Source organism: Myotis nattereri (assembly GCF_964212035.1).
Source record: "Myotis nattereri genome assembly, chromosome: 18".
NCBI classification, from domain to species: Eukaryota; Metazoa; Chordata; class Mammalia; order Chiroptera; family Vespertilionidae; genus Myotis; species Myotis nattereri.
Window position 1 is genome coordinate 42492954 of NC_138093.1, and position 16294 is coordinate 42509247.

General features: G+C 43.9%; 1 protein-coding gene across 2 annotated transcripts in view; it reads right to left on the bottom strand.

Moving 5' to 3' along the window:
* Positions 1-16294, bottom strand: part of ATF6 (activating transcription factor 6) — a 137244-nt gene that overhangs the window by 66808 nt on the left and 54142 nt on the right. For both annotated transcript variants that reach the window (XM_081112587.1, XM_081112586.1), the window contains exon 11: positions 9356-9487. In XM_081112587.1, coding sequence (XP_080968713.1) covers positions 9356-9487 — 132 coding nt within the window. The remainder of the gene's footprint in view (positions 1-9355; positions 9488-16294) is intronic.

A 16294-nucleotide genomic window follows, 5' to 3' on the forward strand; every position in this document is an offset into this window, starting at 1 on the left:
GTCCAAAACAGCTTTGGAAAATACATTTCTGATTTATAATTGTATTTCCATGTGATAAACTCTAGTAATGACTTCTGCACATCTGTGCTGACTGGCTTTGTTCTATCAGCCAAAATATTCTTTGGAAAACAAAGAGAAAGCCAATAGAAGAAATACCAGGAAAGAGTCTGGGTGGAGCTGAAGGGGAGGGAAAGAGCCACTCAGCCAGCGTCCATCTGGAGACAATGAGGGCCACACAACCCTGAAGTGGCCTGAGCCCCAGGTGGCTGGTGAACCACTCGATGGTAAAAATCTCAGTACATAAAGCTCCAGAGTCCAGGGCATTGCAAACAGAATTCCTCGAGTCAGGGAAGGTCCTGGCTAATGCCTTCTCTGGGGGGACAATCCTGACTGGAACTCAGTGTCCTGGCATAATTATTACTAGCACTACCTTTCATTCTAAAAAGTGTCCCAATTTGGGTGACAAATCCTAAGGTCACCTTATTCTATACCACACATTTCTCTCTTCCTAACCTTGATCCAAGGAAGGAGAATATTTTTTCCCATTGATTTTTAGAGAGAATGGAAGGAAGGGAAGATGGGGGGAGAAGGGGGGAGAGGGGGAGGGGGAGAGAGAGAGAGAGAGAGAGACAGAGACAGACAGACACTGATGTGACAGAGACACATCGATTGGTTGCCTCCCACATGGGGGGAAGGGATGGGACCTGCAACGCAGGTATGTACCCTTGACCAGGAATTGAATCCAAGACCTCCTGGTTCTAACCACTAAGCCACACCAGACAAGACACCAAACATTTCTAAGACTGAAAAAACATATGCAGTTAACTATTAAATGACAGGCAAATACAACATTTATTATAAATTATGGGAGAAGTCTACTTTTTTATTTGAACCAGTTCTCATAACGCATCTGAAAAAACAAAACATATTATGAAATAAGCTGCACTAAGAAATAGAGACTGAAAATTGTGGCAGAGTAAGTGGATGTTACACAGACACACTCCCAAGATCAAATTGGAATTACGACTAAAATACAAAACAAAACAAAATCCTGAATAATCAACTGAAGACTAGCTGGAGAGAACCCTGATAACCAAGGACTGAAAGTGCAGACCACATAGAGACTGGTAGGAGGGGCACAGGCGCAAAAGGGCTGGTGGGGCTCCCACAGAGAGCAGCTGAAGGCCCAGAGGGATATCCCAGCTGTGGGGGGTTGCCACTGAGAACTCTGGGGTGTAACCCCCAAACTGGGCTCCTCAGCCCAGAGCACCAGAACTGAGAAAGTTGCCCACATAACACCTGGCTGTGAAAAGCAGCAGGGCTGCTGTCTGCCAGGGAGAGATGGCTGGAAATTCAGGCACCCTCTTAAAGGGCCAACGCACAAAATTTCTAGTGCAGCCACTCACCCTGGGCTCCAGCAGAGGGAGGGCAGAATAGACTAGAGCTGTGTGAACAGAAGCCAGGGTTGGAGGTTGCTAGGGTAGAGCTCAGAGCAAAAACACCCCAGTTTCCTGTGCTGAGTCGTTCCCTCAGCTGCAGAGGACAACTCTCTCAGGCAGAGCTTTGCTGTCCAGGTGGTTTTTGCCTGGGGGTAAGACAGTTGCCCCACCCTATTGGAAAACCCCTTGCCACAACCTGTGGAGTTTCTGAGGCACATTAAGAGACTGAAAATAACAATTAGCCCCCAGGCAGAAGCAATTGCCCCACCCTATCGGGAAACCTCAAGTTCCACCTGTGGACAATTGCCTTCAGCTACTCAAGACTGTTACAATCAGTGTGCAGGCAGAGGTAGGTCTCTGGAGGCTTTGAGTCATTGCCTAATCTTTGCCTGAGTCAGAAACAGCGTTTGACACAGCAGTGCACTAGAGGTTGGAAGGTATAATAGATCTACCTAATACATCGTCACAAACCCAAACAGGCAGCCAAAATGAGGAGACAAAAAAGCAACCCCCAAATGAAAGAACAACAGAATTCTCCAGAAGAAGAGCTAAATGAAATGGAAATTAAAAACTTATCGGACATAGAGTTCAGAGTAATGATGACAAAGATGCTCAATAGAATGAGAAAAGTATTGGTAACTATGAAGAATGACATAGCACGAATAAAAAAGACAATGGAAGGAATACACAGCAGATTAGGGGAAGTTGAGGATAGGATCAGTGAGTTGCAGAATGTGTAGGGAAAAATCGCATCCGGAGAACCAAAAAGAAAATACAATTAAAAAACAGGAGGACAATTAAGGGAGCTGTGGGACAACGTGCAATGTAAAATTATTCGCAGAACAGGTGTGCCAGAAGAGGCAGAAAGAGAGAAAGGGACAGAGAACATGTTTGAAGAAATAATGGCAGAAAACTCCCCTAACCTGGAGAAGGAAAATGTCACACAAGTCCAGGAGGCACAGAGAGTCCCAAGCAAGAAGAACCCAAACAGGCCCACACACAGACACATTATCATTAAAATGCCAAAATTTAAAGACAAAGAGAGAATCTTAAAGGCAGCAAGAGAAAAGCAACTGTTACCTACAAAGGAGCTCCCATAAGGCTGACACCTGATTTCTCATCAGAAACTCTACAGGTATGAAGTACTCAAGGTAATGGAAAGCAAGGATCTGAAACCAAGATTACCATATCCAGCACAAATCGTTCAAAATAGATGGTGAAATAAAAAGCTTCCCAGACCAAAAAAAAAAAAAAAGACTACAGGAGTTTATCACCACCAAACCAGCATTACAAGAAATGCTAAAGAGACTGCCTTAATGGAAGCAGTACAGAGAAATATAGGCATACAGAATTAAAATGGCAATAAATAAGTACCTATCCTATATAATAAAAGGGTTACATGCAAATTGACAGAACAGCAGAATCAACATAGGAGCTGCCCTCTAGTGGTCAATGCGCTCCCACAGGGGGAGCGCCGCTCAGCCAGAAGCCATGAGCCAGGCTCACAGCTAGCAAGCACAGTGGCAGTGGCGGGAGCCTCTCCCGCCTTCGCAGCAGCATTAAGGATGTCCAACTGCCACTGACTTCACTGGATAGATCTTCCAGACAAAAACGTAACAAGGAAATAGGAACTCTAAATGACACATTTTCAGATGGATTTCATTGACATTTATAGAACATTTCACCCCAAAGCTGCAGAATATACATTCTTCTCAAGTGCACATGGAACATTCTCAAAGACAGACTACAAGTTAGGACACAAAACAAGTCTCTACAAGTTCAAGAAGATTAAAATCTTATCAAGCATCTTCTCAGATTACAGTGAAATGAAATTAGAAATCAACTACAGTAAAAACACCCAAAAACATTCAAAATCATGGAGGCTAAATAGGATGTTATTAAACAACTACAGGCCTGATGCATGAAATTCGTGCAAGAGTAGGCCTTCCTTCCCCTGGCTGCCAGCACCGGCTTCCCTCTGGCACCCAGGACTCGGGCTTCCCTTGCAGCCCCAGCTTCATCCAGAAGGTTGTCTGGGAAGGACGTCGGGCCTAATTAGAATATTATGCTTTTATTATTATAGATGAATGGATTACCAATGAGATAAAGAAAGAAATTTCCTGGAAACAAATGAAAATGAACACATAACAACCCAAAATATCTGGGACCCAGTAAAAGTAGTCCTCAGAGGGAAGTTCATAGCACTACAGGCCTACCTAAAAAACAAACAAAACAAAAAAACACACAAAAAACAAGAAAAATGAACAAAAGCTACTTAACCCTACAACTTAAAGAACTCGAAAGATAACCAGAAAAGCCCAAAGTAAGTAGAAGGAAATAATAAATATTAGAGCAGAAATAAATGAGACAGAGACTAAACAATGCAAAAGATCCATGAAACTAAGAGCTGATTCCTTGAAAGGATAAACAAGGTTGATGAACTGTTAGACTAATCAAGAAACAAAGAGAGAGGACCCAAATAAATAAAATCAGAAACAAAAGTAGAGAAGTAACCACTGACCCCACAGAAATACGAAGGATTGTAAGAAAATACTGTGAACAACTACATGCCAACAAGCTGGACAATCTCCCAAAACTGAATCAGGAAGATCAGAAAATCTGAATAGGCCAGTAACAGCTGATGAAATAGAAGCAGGAATCAAAACACTCCCAATGAACAAAAGCCCTGTCTGGATGGCTTCCCAGGGGAGTTTTATCAAACAGTCAAGACCTAACTCCTACACTCCTCAAACTATTCCAAAAAATCCAAGAGGAAGGAACACTTCCAAGCTCTTTTTACCAGGCCAGCATTATCCTAATTCCAAAACCAGATGAAGACACTACAAAGAAAAAGAATTACAGGTCAATATTCCTGATGAACACAGATGCTAAAATATTAGCAGATCGCATCCAGCAATATATTAAAAAGATCATACACCATGACCAAGTGGGATTTATTCTAAGGATGCAGGCTGGTACAATATGCACAAACCAATAAACGTGATACATCACATAAACAAACTGAAAGATAAAAATCACATGCTCATATCAATAGATGCAGAAAAAGCATTTGACAAAATCCAACACACATTTTTGATAAAACTCTCAGCAAACTGGGAATAAAGGGAGCATATCTCAACAGGATAAAGGCCATATATGACAAACCTACAGAACATCATACTCAATAGGCAAACACTAAAGCCATTTCCCCTAAGAACAGGAACAAGACACTGATGTCCACTCTTATTCACCATTCTTATTCAAGACTAGAGGCCCAGTGCATGACATTCGTGAACTGGGGTATGGGGGCGGGGGGGGGGGTGGTCCCTATGCCCGGCCTGCGCCCTCTCGCAGTCCAGGACTCTCGCAGTCTGGGACCCCTCGCTCCTTACTGCCCGCCCGCAGCGGAGGCAGAAGAGGCTCCCGCCGCCATGGACACTACACTCGCCAGTTGTGAGCCCTGCTTCTGGTTGAGCAGCGCTACCCTGTGGGAGTGCACTGACCACTAAGGAGCAGCTCCTGCGTTGAGCGTCTGCTCCCTGGTGGTCAGTGCGTGTCATAGCGACCAGTCGTTCTGCTGTCCGGTCGATTTGCATATTAGGGTTTTATTATATAGGATAGTACTGGAAGTGCTGGCCACAGCGACCAGACAAGAAGAAAAAAATAAAAGGCATCCAAATTGGAAAGGAGGAAGTAAAACTCTCATTATTCACAGACAACATGATATTGTGCGTAGAAAACCCTAAAGACTCCATCAAAAAACTACTAGATTTAACAAATGAATTTGGCAATGAAGCAGAATACAAAATCAACACCCAAAAAGCGATGGTTTTTTCATACACAAATAATGAATTATCAGAAAGAGAAAATAAACAAACAATCCCATTTACCACTGCTACAAAAAAAGTAAGATTAAAAAAAAAAGTAAGATACTTAGGAATAAACTTAACCAAGGAGGTAAAAGACTTGTACTTGGAAAACTACAAGATGTTGAAAAAAAGAGATAGAAGAATATATAAACAAGTGGAAGAATATACCGTGTTCATGGACTGGTAGAATCAACATCATTAAAATGTCCATCCTACCCAAGGCAATCTACAGATTCCATGCAATCCCTATTAAAATACCAACAGCATATTTCACAGAGCTAGAACAAATACTACAAAAATTTATATGGAACAGAAAAAAGACCCCAAAGAGCCGCAGCAATCTTGAGAAAGAAAAACAAGGTTGGAGGAATCATAATACCAGATATCAAGTTATACTACAAAGCCAGTGTAATCAAAACAGCCTGGTACTGGCGCAAGAACAGTCATATAGATCAACAGAACAGAACGGAGACCCCACAAATTGACCCAAGCCATTACGCTCAATTAATATTTGACAAAGCAGGCAAGACAGTTTCTTAAATAAATGGTGTTGGGAAAATTGGAAAGATACATGCAAAAAAATGAAACTAGATCACTAACTTACTCCATACACAGGAATAAACTTAAAATGGATAAAAGACCTAAATGTAATTCGGGAAACCATAAAAATCCTAGAAGAAACCATAGGCAGCAAAATTTCAGACATCTCTCATAGCAATATGTTTACAGATACATCTCCTAGGGCAAAGGAAACTGAGGAGAAAATAAATAAATGAGACTACATCAAAATGAAAAGCTTCTGCACAACAAAAGAAAATATCAACAAAACGAAAAGGGAGCCCACTGTATGGAAGAACATATTTGGCAATGATCAATCTGATAAAGGGTTAATATCCAAAATACATAAGGAACTCATACAACTTAACAAAAGGAGGACAAACAATCCAATTAAAAAATGGGAGAACCTATACAGACACTTCTCCAAAGTGGACACACAGATGGCTAGAAACATATGAAAAAATGCTCAAAGTCCCTGACCATCAGAGAGATGCAAATTAAAACAACGATGAGGTACCACATCACACCTGTCAGATGGCTACCATCAACAAATCAACAAATGACAAGTGCTGGCGAGGATGTGGAGAAAAGGAAACCCTAGTACACTGCTGGTGGGAATGCAGACTGGTGCAGCCACTACAGAAAACAGTATGGAGTTTCCTCAAAAAATTAAATGTGGATCTGCCATTTGACCCTGTGCTCCCACTTCTAGGAGTAAGAAACCCAAAACACCAATCAGAAAGAATGTATGCACCCCTATGTTCATAGCAGCACAATTTACAATCGCAAAGATCTGAAAACAGCCCAAGTGCCCATCAGTAGATGAGTGGATAAAGAAACTGTGGTACATTTATACTATTGAATACTATGCAGCAGTAAAAGGGAAGGCTCTCTTACCCTTTGGGACAGCACGGAGGGACCTGGAGAGCATTATACTAAGGGAAATAAGTCAGAGAAAGACAAGTTCCACATGATCGCACTCATACGTGGAATGTAATGAACAAAATAAATTGATGAATAATATAGATTCAGAGACATAGAAGCATAGAACAGACTGAGGAATCTCAGGAAAGGCAGGGGAGAGTGGGTGGGTAGGAAGTGATCAGCCAAAGAACTTGTAGGCATATATTTATGCATAACCCATAGACACCGACAATAGGGTGGTGAAGACCTGGGGCATGGGGCAGAGGAGGGCTAGAAGGGGTCAATGAGGGAAAAAGGGGCATACATGTAATACTTTCAACAATAAAGATTTTAAAAGGAAGGAAGGAAGGAAGGAAGGAAGGAAGGAAGGAAGGAAGGAAGGAAGGAAGGAAGGGAGGGAGGGAGGGAGGGAGGGAGGGAAGGAAGGAAGGAAGGAAGGAAGACAAGTGTCCTGGCAGAATACAAAGAAAACACCTAAAATTTTGTTAAAAACAAATTCATATCTCAAAAGTTTTGCAAACTTTCAGTATTTCTTATTCAGCATTTATAATGATAAAAGCAAGAACATCAACTTACTGAACTGATACCTAGTTAAATTTCCCAAGTTGCTTAAGAATAATCTTAAATATTTCAAGAGACTTGCCTGTAGCAAGAAAATCTATAATCTCTTTCATTTTTAACCACGACCTATATAACCCTACTCCGCACGGGCAATGGTGACGTTGGTGGGGTCAGAGAGAGGGCTTGCATTTCATGTGCTACTATGAAAACTGTCAGTTACCTGGAAGTCATCAAGACCTGCAGGTGGAATTAGGGTGACCTGAGCACGCCTTTCTGGGAGCCACCTGCTCCAACGTGGACAACAGGTGTGAAACAAGTCTTGTAAAGGTCACCTGACTGTGATGTCAAGTATCTAATCAACAAGCAACACATACCTAAGGGACACAACTCTCATAAATCTAAAGACCATGAAGTTTAAAAATGTCACTTTGATGTATCTCATGTAGACAACAGAACTCGAAACTGCAGAGCATGTGTGGCAAACTTGGAGAGATTACTTAGTAAAGTTAAAGACACTATGAAGCCGTAACCGGTTTGGCTCAGTGGATAGAGTGTCGGCCTGCAGACTGAAGGGTCCCAGGTTTGATTCCGGTCAAGGGCATGTACCTTGGTTGTGGGCACGTCTCCAGTGGGGAGTGTGCAGGAGGCAGCTGATCGATGTTTCTCTCTCATCAATGTTTCTAACTCTCTCTCTCCCTTCCTCTCTGTAAAAAATCAATAAAATATATTAAAAAAAAAAAAAAGACACTGTGAAACTGTAGCAATGCCAGGGCCACTGTCACGTCTCTGCTGCGCTACAGTGACCACCATGCCATTCTCCGGATCCTCCGCCATACACAGCACAGTACTGTACACACCACAGACACATGAATAAATGAGTGCTAGCATTTTCCCAAGAAGGCTAAACAAAGAAGAGCCTGCAGAACCATGGAACTAATCACACTCAGTGGTGTGGGTGTAACAGTGAACATCAGCAGGACTCCCTATGGGCCTTGGCCTGTACCACCTCAGAGAGGTCAATGGCCATCAAGTGTCAGTCATTTGCTGTCAGTCAAGGACCTGGCTCCGTTTAAAAAATAATAATAATAAAATTTTAAAAATAAATAAATGAAATAAAATTCCAAATAACACAGGGAAATGCTTACTGAAAAGTTTACAGCTCTGAAAATGTCACTAACTCCACTAAGTGGTTAACTTCTAGTTAACATAATGTAGAAATTCTATTTCCAAAAAATTATGTCTTTTACTATTTTAAAGCTACATGAAAATTTACCAAGACAGTATTAAATTGTAACAAAGGAGGAAAATTCAACAAAGATCATAATACACAAGCGAGAATGATTTTGTCTGATAATTAAAAATAGGTTTAACCACATCATTCCACCACATCACATCACATGCAGGGGAGATGATACAGCAGCAATTAGATGCATTATATGTGTAAAATCTATATGTATAAAAGCCCAGTGACCAGAAAGGCAGAATGACCAGAATGACTGGTGGCTATGACCTACACTGTGGAGCCAACCAGTCTGATCCGGGCCCTGATTGGCCCTCCACCCCCAGACAGCCCAACCCCCGACTGGTCTCCAACACCCTGATCCAGGGCAGGCCAGCCGGTGAATCACCCTCGGCCCCTCCCCCAGGCCGGCCGGACCCCACCCATGCACGAATTCGTGCATCGGGCCTCTAGTACAGTAAATAACATAACTATGTTAAAGTCATCACATATAATTTAATGTATATACTGTGTGTGTTTCAAGATGTATACCAGTGCAGGAAAACTGAGACTCTAAGAGCACATCTCTAAAGAATTCTAAAACAGGGAAAGGTTTCAGAAAGCAAACTTGCTCCTAGAACCAATCTTAACAGTGAGTGAAATGCACGCCTGGCCTGTGCCCGCTTACTCTCCTGATTAAACTGCATACAGTGGCCCACGGGTGAGCTGTGCTACCCGGCCTGCTGCAGCCTCACTGCAGTGGCTCAGCACACACACCATCTCACCTGTGGCTGTCTTTCCGGATGACGCTGTCAGGCGGGTCTTGCGCCTCCTTAGCGGAAAATCCAAGAAGATGCCTCCTTTGATTTGCAGGGTTCACACTAGGATTTGTTCTCCTGGAATCCTGTTCCAACATGCTAAATGTTTAAAAATGCAAAACAAGAGGTAAATAAAAATATGCACACATGCTACATGTAACTCTGAAGCACAGCGGAGCCCCTGCGCAGGTCCCAGCACAGGGCAGGAATGCTGGGCACAGAGCAAGAACAGCACGCTGAAGTGGTCAGACCTACAGCCCAGCACCCTGAACATATGAAAACCAAATCTGAAAATGAACTTTATAGGTATAAAAGTACCTTATCTATAGGCTGTTTAAACAAGGTCAGTATTCTACATCCTTTCAATACTCATATTGCTATATATACACGTAGAAACAAATATGCCATGCACAGAAGCAAATTCTAAACTCAGATAAGTGAAATCAGAAATTCTCCAATGAGGAGATACTTCAAATGAAATGAGAATTACTCTGTATATTAAAAGCCAAATGCATTAGCCTTTCACAATCCCAGAAAGCAGGCTATTAAATAAAGCTAACAAAAATTATTTTAGCAAATACTTCTATTTTTATTTATGTGTAAAAATGTCCTATTTAAGCCCTGGCCAGTGTGTTCCACATCATGCCATGGTTAGAGTGTCGGCCCGTGCACCAAAGGGTCATGGGTTCAATTCCTGGTCACGGGCACGTACCTCAGTAGCAGGTTGGATCCCATAGCCCTGGGTCAGGGTAAGTGCAGGAGGCAATTGATGTGTTTCTCTTACATCGATCTCTCTCTCTCCCTTTCTCGCTCTCTCTCCCCACCCCCCTCCTTCCCTCCCTTCCACTCTCTCTAAAAAGCAATGGAAAAAGTATCCTCAAGTGAGGATAAATGGACAAATAAATAAATAAATAAAATTTCTTGTTTACTTCTTTGTTGCCGCTCTACCCATAATACTTTCATTCATCAATGTACGTTCTCTTGATGGGCCTAAAGTATTTGGAGGCAAACAAATACACACGCATACACATGCACACACATACCAAATATTGCAATAATTATTTTAACACTTCTAACACATTAAACCATTAATCGTGGGCTTAGAACAGGGGTGGGCAAACTTTTTGACTCAAGGGCCACAATGGGTTCTTAAACTGGACCAGGGGGCCGGAACAAAAGCATGGATGGAGTGTTTGTGTGAACGAATATAAATTCAAAATAAACATCATTACATAAAAGGGTAGGGTCTTTTTTTTTTAGTTTTATTCATTACAAACGGGCCGGATCCGGCCCGCGTGCCGTAGTTTGCCCACGGCTGGCTTAGAAACTTGGCTCATCAGTACCTTATTGTGCAGGTGAGCTTGATTCGATTCCCCAGGCACATAACCCACATTGGTTATAACCCTCAGGGAAGCACCGGAGGAGGGAGACCAGACCTCAGGGAGGAGGGGAGGGCCAGGAGGCTGGGGAAGAGGGCAGTGGGGGCCTGTGGTTCCTAAGAAACAGTCATTTGCCTCCAAATGCGAGGAAAGGTACAATCACAGTGGCCATTTGCATGGTGTATGGATGATTAATAATTAAGTCAGTACAGAATGATTAATACTTGGTAGTTTTAAAGAGCCCTTGTACTAATGGCTGATCCGGCACATTCCTTCTCAGCTGCGGCTGTGACAGGCAGATGCCCTGAGTAGGGGCCAGTTGGGTCCACTCCATCTCACCTGGACCCTCGTCACCACTCAGCAGCCGCACCTGCTGGAGTCAGCTTGATGCTGACTGTTTGACAGTGGTTGCCGCTTCCCCACGCGGTAATTCCTGACGACACCTTACCCACGGCTACTGCAATCACTTGACTCTTTCAGCCAAAAGACTCAGCTCTCACCCAATGAACTTCACAGCACTTCACTGCAGAATCAACAAAGTGTCGTGAGCAAGGGTCAGTGACAGGCAAAAATTAGGGTCCAAACAGCCCGAGTCTCACCTTCATTATCCACCCATTGGCCCAGGATATAGTTTTGAAAGGTTATATAGCAAGAAATTTTACAAAGAATCTTTTAAAGTTTTTCACTTATTTTTTAAGTTGCTTTTGTCATTTGGCCTCCATTCGCTGTACTTTTTATGTGCTTGAACCCTAAGAAATGGCCACACAAACTAATTTAACCATCTGAGTAACAACAGACAAAAGAATATGAGACAATTAGTGTTGATGTGGACTTTTAGATTCTTGGCATGAGTGTTTTTACATCATTGGATGTCCCCTTTTGCTAATTTGGGGAAAATTAAGTGTCCAATAATGCAAAGGGATGATTCGGAGTCACAGGAAGGTTAGGGTAATGGTCATACATTCATTGGCGACAGTTCGTAATACTAATAAGGCAATCTAATCAAACTCTTCATGACTAGCTTAACTCTGGTCTGTTCAGTATTTTTAATAAATACGAGGAAAACAGAATGTCTCTAGGACCAGAACATGCTGCTCTTCACTCCTCAGAACCACAAGAATCACAAAAGATTTTTTATATATATTTTTTATTGATTAAGATATTACATATGTGTCCTTATCCCCACGTTACCCCCTACACCCCCCCCGCCCCCCCGCTCATGCCCTCACCTGCCCCATTGTCCGTGTCCATTGGTTAGGCCTATATGCTTGCATATAAGTCCTTTGGTTGATCTTTCCCCCTTACCCCCACACTCCCCTACCTTCCCTCCAAGGCCCGACAGTCCAATCAATGCCTCTCCGTCTCTGGATCAGTCCTTGTTCATCAGTTTATGTTGTTCATTATATTCCACAAATGAGTGAGATCATGTGGTATTTATCCTTCTCTGACGGCTTATTTCACTTAGCATAATGCTCTCCAGTTCCATCCATGCTGTGGCAAATGGTAAGAGTTCCTTTTTCTTCTTCCTCTTCTTAAAGAATACCTTTCAGCATTTCATATAATGTTGGTTTGGTGGTGATGAACTCCTTTAGCTTTTTCTTATCTGTGAAGCTCTTTATCTGACCTTCAGTTCTGAATGATAGCTTTGCTGGATAAAGTAATCTTGGTTGTAGGTTCTTGCTATTCATCACTTTGAATATTTCTTGCCATTCTCTTCTGGCCTGCATGGTTTCTGTTGAGAAATCAGCTGACAGTCGTATGGGTACTCCCTTGTAGGTAACTGACTGTCTTTCTCTTGCTACTTTAAGATTCTCTCTTTGTCTTTTGCTCTTGGCATTTTAATGATGATGTGTCTTGGTGTGATCCTCTTTGGATTCCTTTTGTTTGGGGTTCTCTGCGCTTCCTGGACTTGTAAGTCTATTTCTTTCACCAGGTAGGGGAAGTTTTCTGTCATTATTTCTTCAAATAGGTTTTCAATATCTTGCCCTCTCTCATCTTCTGGTACCCCTATAATTCTGCTGTTGGTATGCTTGAAGTTGTCCCAGAGGCTCCTTACACTATCTTCATATTTTTGGATTCTTTTTTCTTTTTCGGTTGGGTATTTTTTGTTTCTTCATATTTCAAATCTTTGACTTGATTCTTGGGATCCTCTTGTCTGCTGTTGGATCTCTGTAAATTATTCTTTATTTCAGTCAGTGAATGCTTAATTTCTAGTTGGTCTTTTTTCATATCCTTCAGGGTCTCACTAAATTTATCAGCGGTTTCCATAAAATTCTTGAAAAACCTTATAAACGTGGTTTTGAACTCTATATCCAGTCATTTGCTTTCCTCCATTTCTGTCATTTGTGACCTGTTTCTTTGTCTCTGCATTTTTTATGCTTCCCTGTGTTGGTAGAGTAGTTTTGTGTGCTAGATGTCCTGTAGGGCCCAGTGGCTCGGCCTCCCCAGTTACCTGAGGTGGACACTCTTGGTGCACCCCCTTGTGGTCTTTGTGCACAGTTTTGTTGTAGTTATGCCTTGATTGTTGTAGGATCACTGGGAGGAATTGACCTCCAGGCCAATTGGCAGTGAGAATCAGCTGTGTCTGTAGTGGGAGAACTTCTGTGCTGAAAACACCCCTCCGGGGCAAGACTTGCTTCAGTGGGGCTTTGGTGGTCACTGAGTCTGCCCCCTGAGTGGGTCCCTTATGGATCTGAGGAGTTGTAATCTGGATGGTCCCATTCTGACCACTGGGTACACTGGCTCTTGGATCTAAGGAGATGCTAATTTTGCCTCTGCCTGAGGTTACCCAGCAGGAGCTACGAAGAGATCTGCAGATTCCTCTTCTTTGTTTGGGGTTTGGAGGTGCCCAGATGAGGCCCAGCTGTGAAGCAATGCAAGCTGCTGTGGGGCCTTGGGCCTTCTCTTGGAAGTTCTGGGTCTGTCTTGCCCAGCTGCAATTTGTTAGGTAATTTTCAGGTTGCAAAGGGCCAGGGCATTCATATGCAAAAGCCTCTGCCCAGCTTGGATGGGGCGGGGTCTCAGGGAATCAAAGGGCAGAGCAAGCAGCTATGGCTGATCCTCAGCCCTGCCCTAAGGGGCCCGCATCTCAGTATCATGGTAATTGCTGCAAGCACCTCTGAGGGAAAGCCACCCTCAAGTTCGAGTTCTGCCTGCTGCCAGACAGTCCAGTTTCTCCCTGTATGAGACCTGGATCCCCAGAGACTTCCCGGAACCGGAGTTCAGAGCAGTCGGGGGCTTGTGACTCCCTCCCAATTCAAAAAGACAGCCGTGTCCTCAGGTGCCAGCCCCTTTCCGCACGCGCGCCTCTGTACCTCTGCACTTTACTTCCACACCTCCTCTGAGTCTCAGTGTGCTTTTCTCTTTCCTTCTAGTGTAGAATTTCCACTCAGCCAGACTTCCTGTAGTTCTGGGTGATGTCCATTTTGTCTTTTCATTGTATTTTTGAAGTTGTTGTGGGAGGCAGCAATTTCCAGTGTTTACCTATGCCGCCATCTTGGTTTCTCTCCAAGTCACAACAGTTTTAAGCCACAAAACAATCCTCAAACCAACAAACTTGTTCATGTTACGGGCCAACAGGTCTGGAGTGCATAGATTAATAAAACACAAGTAATTCCAATTTCCCCCGTGGTCTGGAAAAGTATTATAAGAATTGTTACTTTTCTTTTTCATTTGTGAAATGCTAAAAGCCAACAACTGTTTTGGATTATTTATGAAGCCACTTAATCCTTAAGATATGATTTGATACCCAATTTCAATACCAAGTAGCTGAGCAAAACACGGCACAAAACCCAACCTATTCTGCCCTTTGCAAACCAGTTTTCTTACGGCTCAGCCAAGGAAAGTTTAAAGTCCAGCCACCACAGCAGTTAAGAATCAAACTGGTTCTCGCTCATCCCCCAAAGCAGCCCACATGTGGCCGCTGCTGCTGACCTGAGAGCCGCACATGAACTCTGAGCACAGGTGAGGCTGACCTTCCGGCTCAACGCAGAAGAGCAGGGAGAGCACCGAACCCGGAGCCAGAGGCCTGGTTCAAGGTGTGGCTCTGAACCACCGCCCCCACCGCACGTGTAAAACAGGGGAAACAAATATCTCACAGGTTTTCAAAGGTCCAAAGGTCCACGTGTCCCAAAGAGTGGCGGGGCTGCTCTTCCCACCTGCCAAGTGCAGGGCCTGCTGAGACCTCGGTCAGACTATCCCGTGCCCCTCTGCTCGGCCTTGTGGCGGCTCTGCACTTCGTCCTGGGAGGCCTTCCGAGGACAGAGGCCTCCTGTCCTTGACTCCTCCCTGCACCGGAGCCCCGGCCTCGTCCCACCTGCGCACTCCCCTCACCACATGGGCTTCGTTTTCCTTCACAAGCTGCACACGGGCCCAGTCTCGCCTGGCTGTTCCCGCTGCAGGAAGGCCCCTCCCCACACGCCCCGGGGAGCCGTCTCACCTTGAAGCCTTGGCTGGCTCAAACGTCCACTTCACGACGATCACTACTTGCAACTATAGTTCCAGCAACCCCTCAGCCTGGTAAAACCATTACCTACTTTACCCCTCTGCTAACAGTTTACAGCTGTATCATTTATTTGTATTAAGTTACTGTCTGTCCTCACTGGAATGTAAGTTAAGGAGTACGGGACCCCTGCTTTGTTCTAAGAGGATGCCCAGCCCATAGGATGCATTCCTTTTTACTCTTTTGAACAACAAATCAATGAATTCGTTGTGCCATTCTACCTCACACCAAGAGAAAAATCCAGATCTTTATTTTAGGAAGACTCACCCCAAACTGAAAATGACAGGTAGTGATCTCATTACTCTACCACCTCCAGATCCAGGAACGGGAAATTGTGTGACGTTTCGCTACAACTGAGGTAAAGACAGAATTCTCAGGGGGATTCTACAAACCTTAGCTGCTTCTCTGCCCACCGAGGGCTCACAGGTGACTTCTGCAGCCAGCAGTGCTGGGGTAATTTACTAGAAGCAGAAGCATGACTGAAAAAATAGATCTTCAACTCAAGATTAAAAAACCAACCCTCTAGCTCTGGCCAGTGGTTAGTGTCAGCCCACGCACCAGCCAGTCTCGGGTTCGATTTCCAGTCAAGAGCACATACCGGAGTTGCAGGTTCAATCCCCGGCCCCGGTCAGGGCATATGCAGGAGGCAAGGAATCAATGTGTCTCTCACATCCATATTTCTCTCCCCCTCCCCAACTCCCTCCTCTCTCCCTTTCATTCTCTTTAAAAAACAATGTAAAAAATATCCTCAGATGGGGATTAACAACAACAACAACAAAAAAAAAAAACAATAAACCCACAATCCTCTAAACCAGGGGTCGCCAACCGGTGGTCCACGGGCTACTGGTGGTCCGCGAGGTCAGAAAGACAGTGCTCACTGCTCTAAGCAGCCGTTTCCAGCACCAGGGTCACCAGGCCCCGAAATGAGCCTCTCCTCATCTCTCTCTCTCTCTCTCTCTCTCTCTCTCTCTCTCTCTCTCGTCCAGTGAACGGTGATATAGCAAGCAGTCTTCCTTCCCCCAGGTG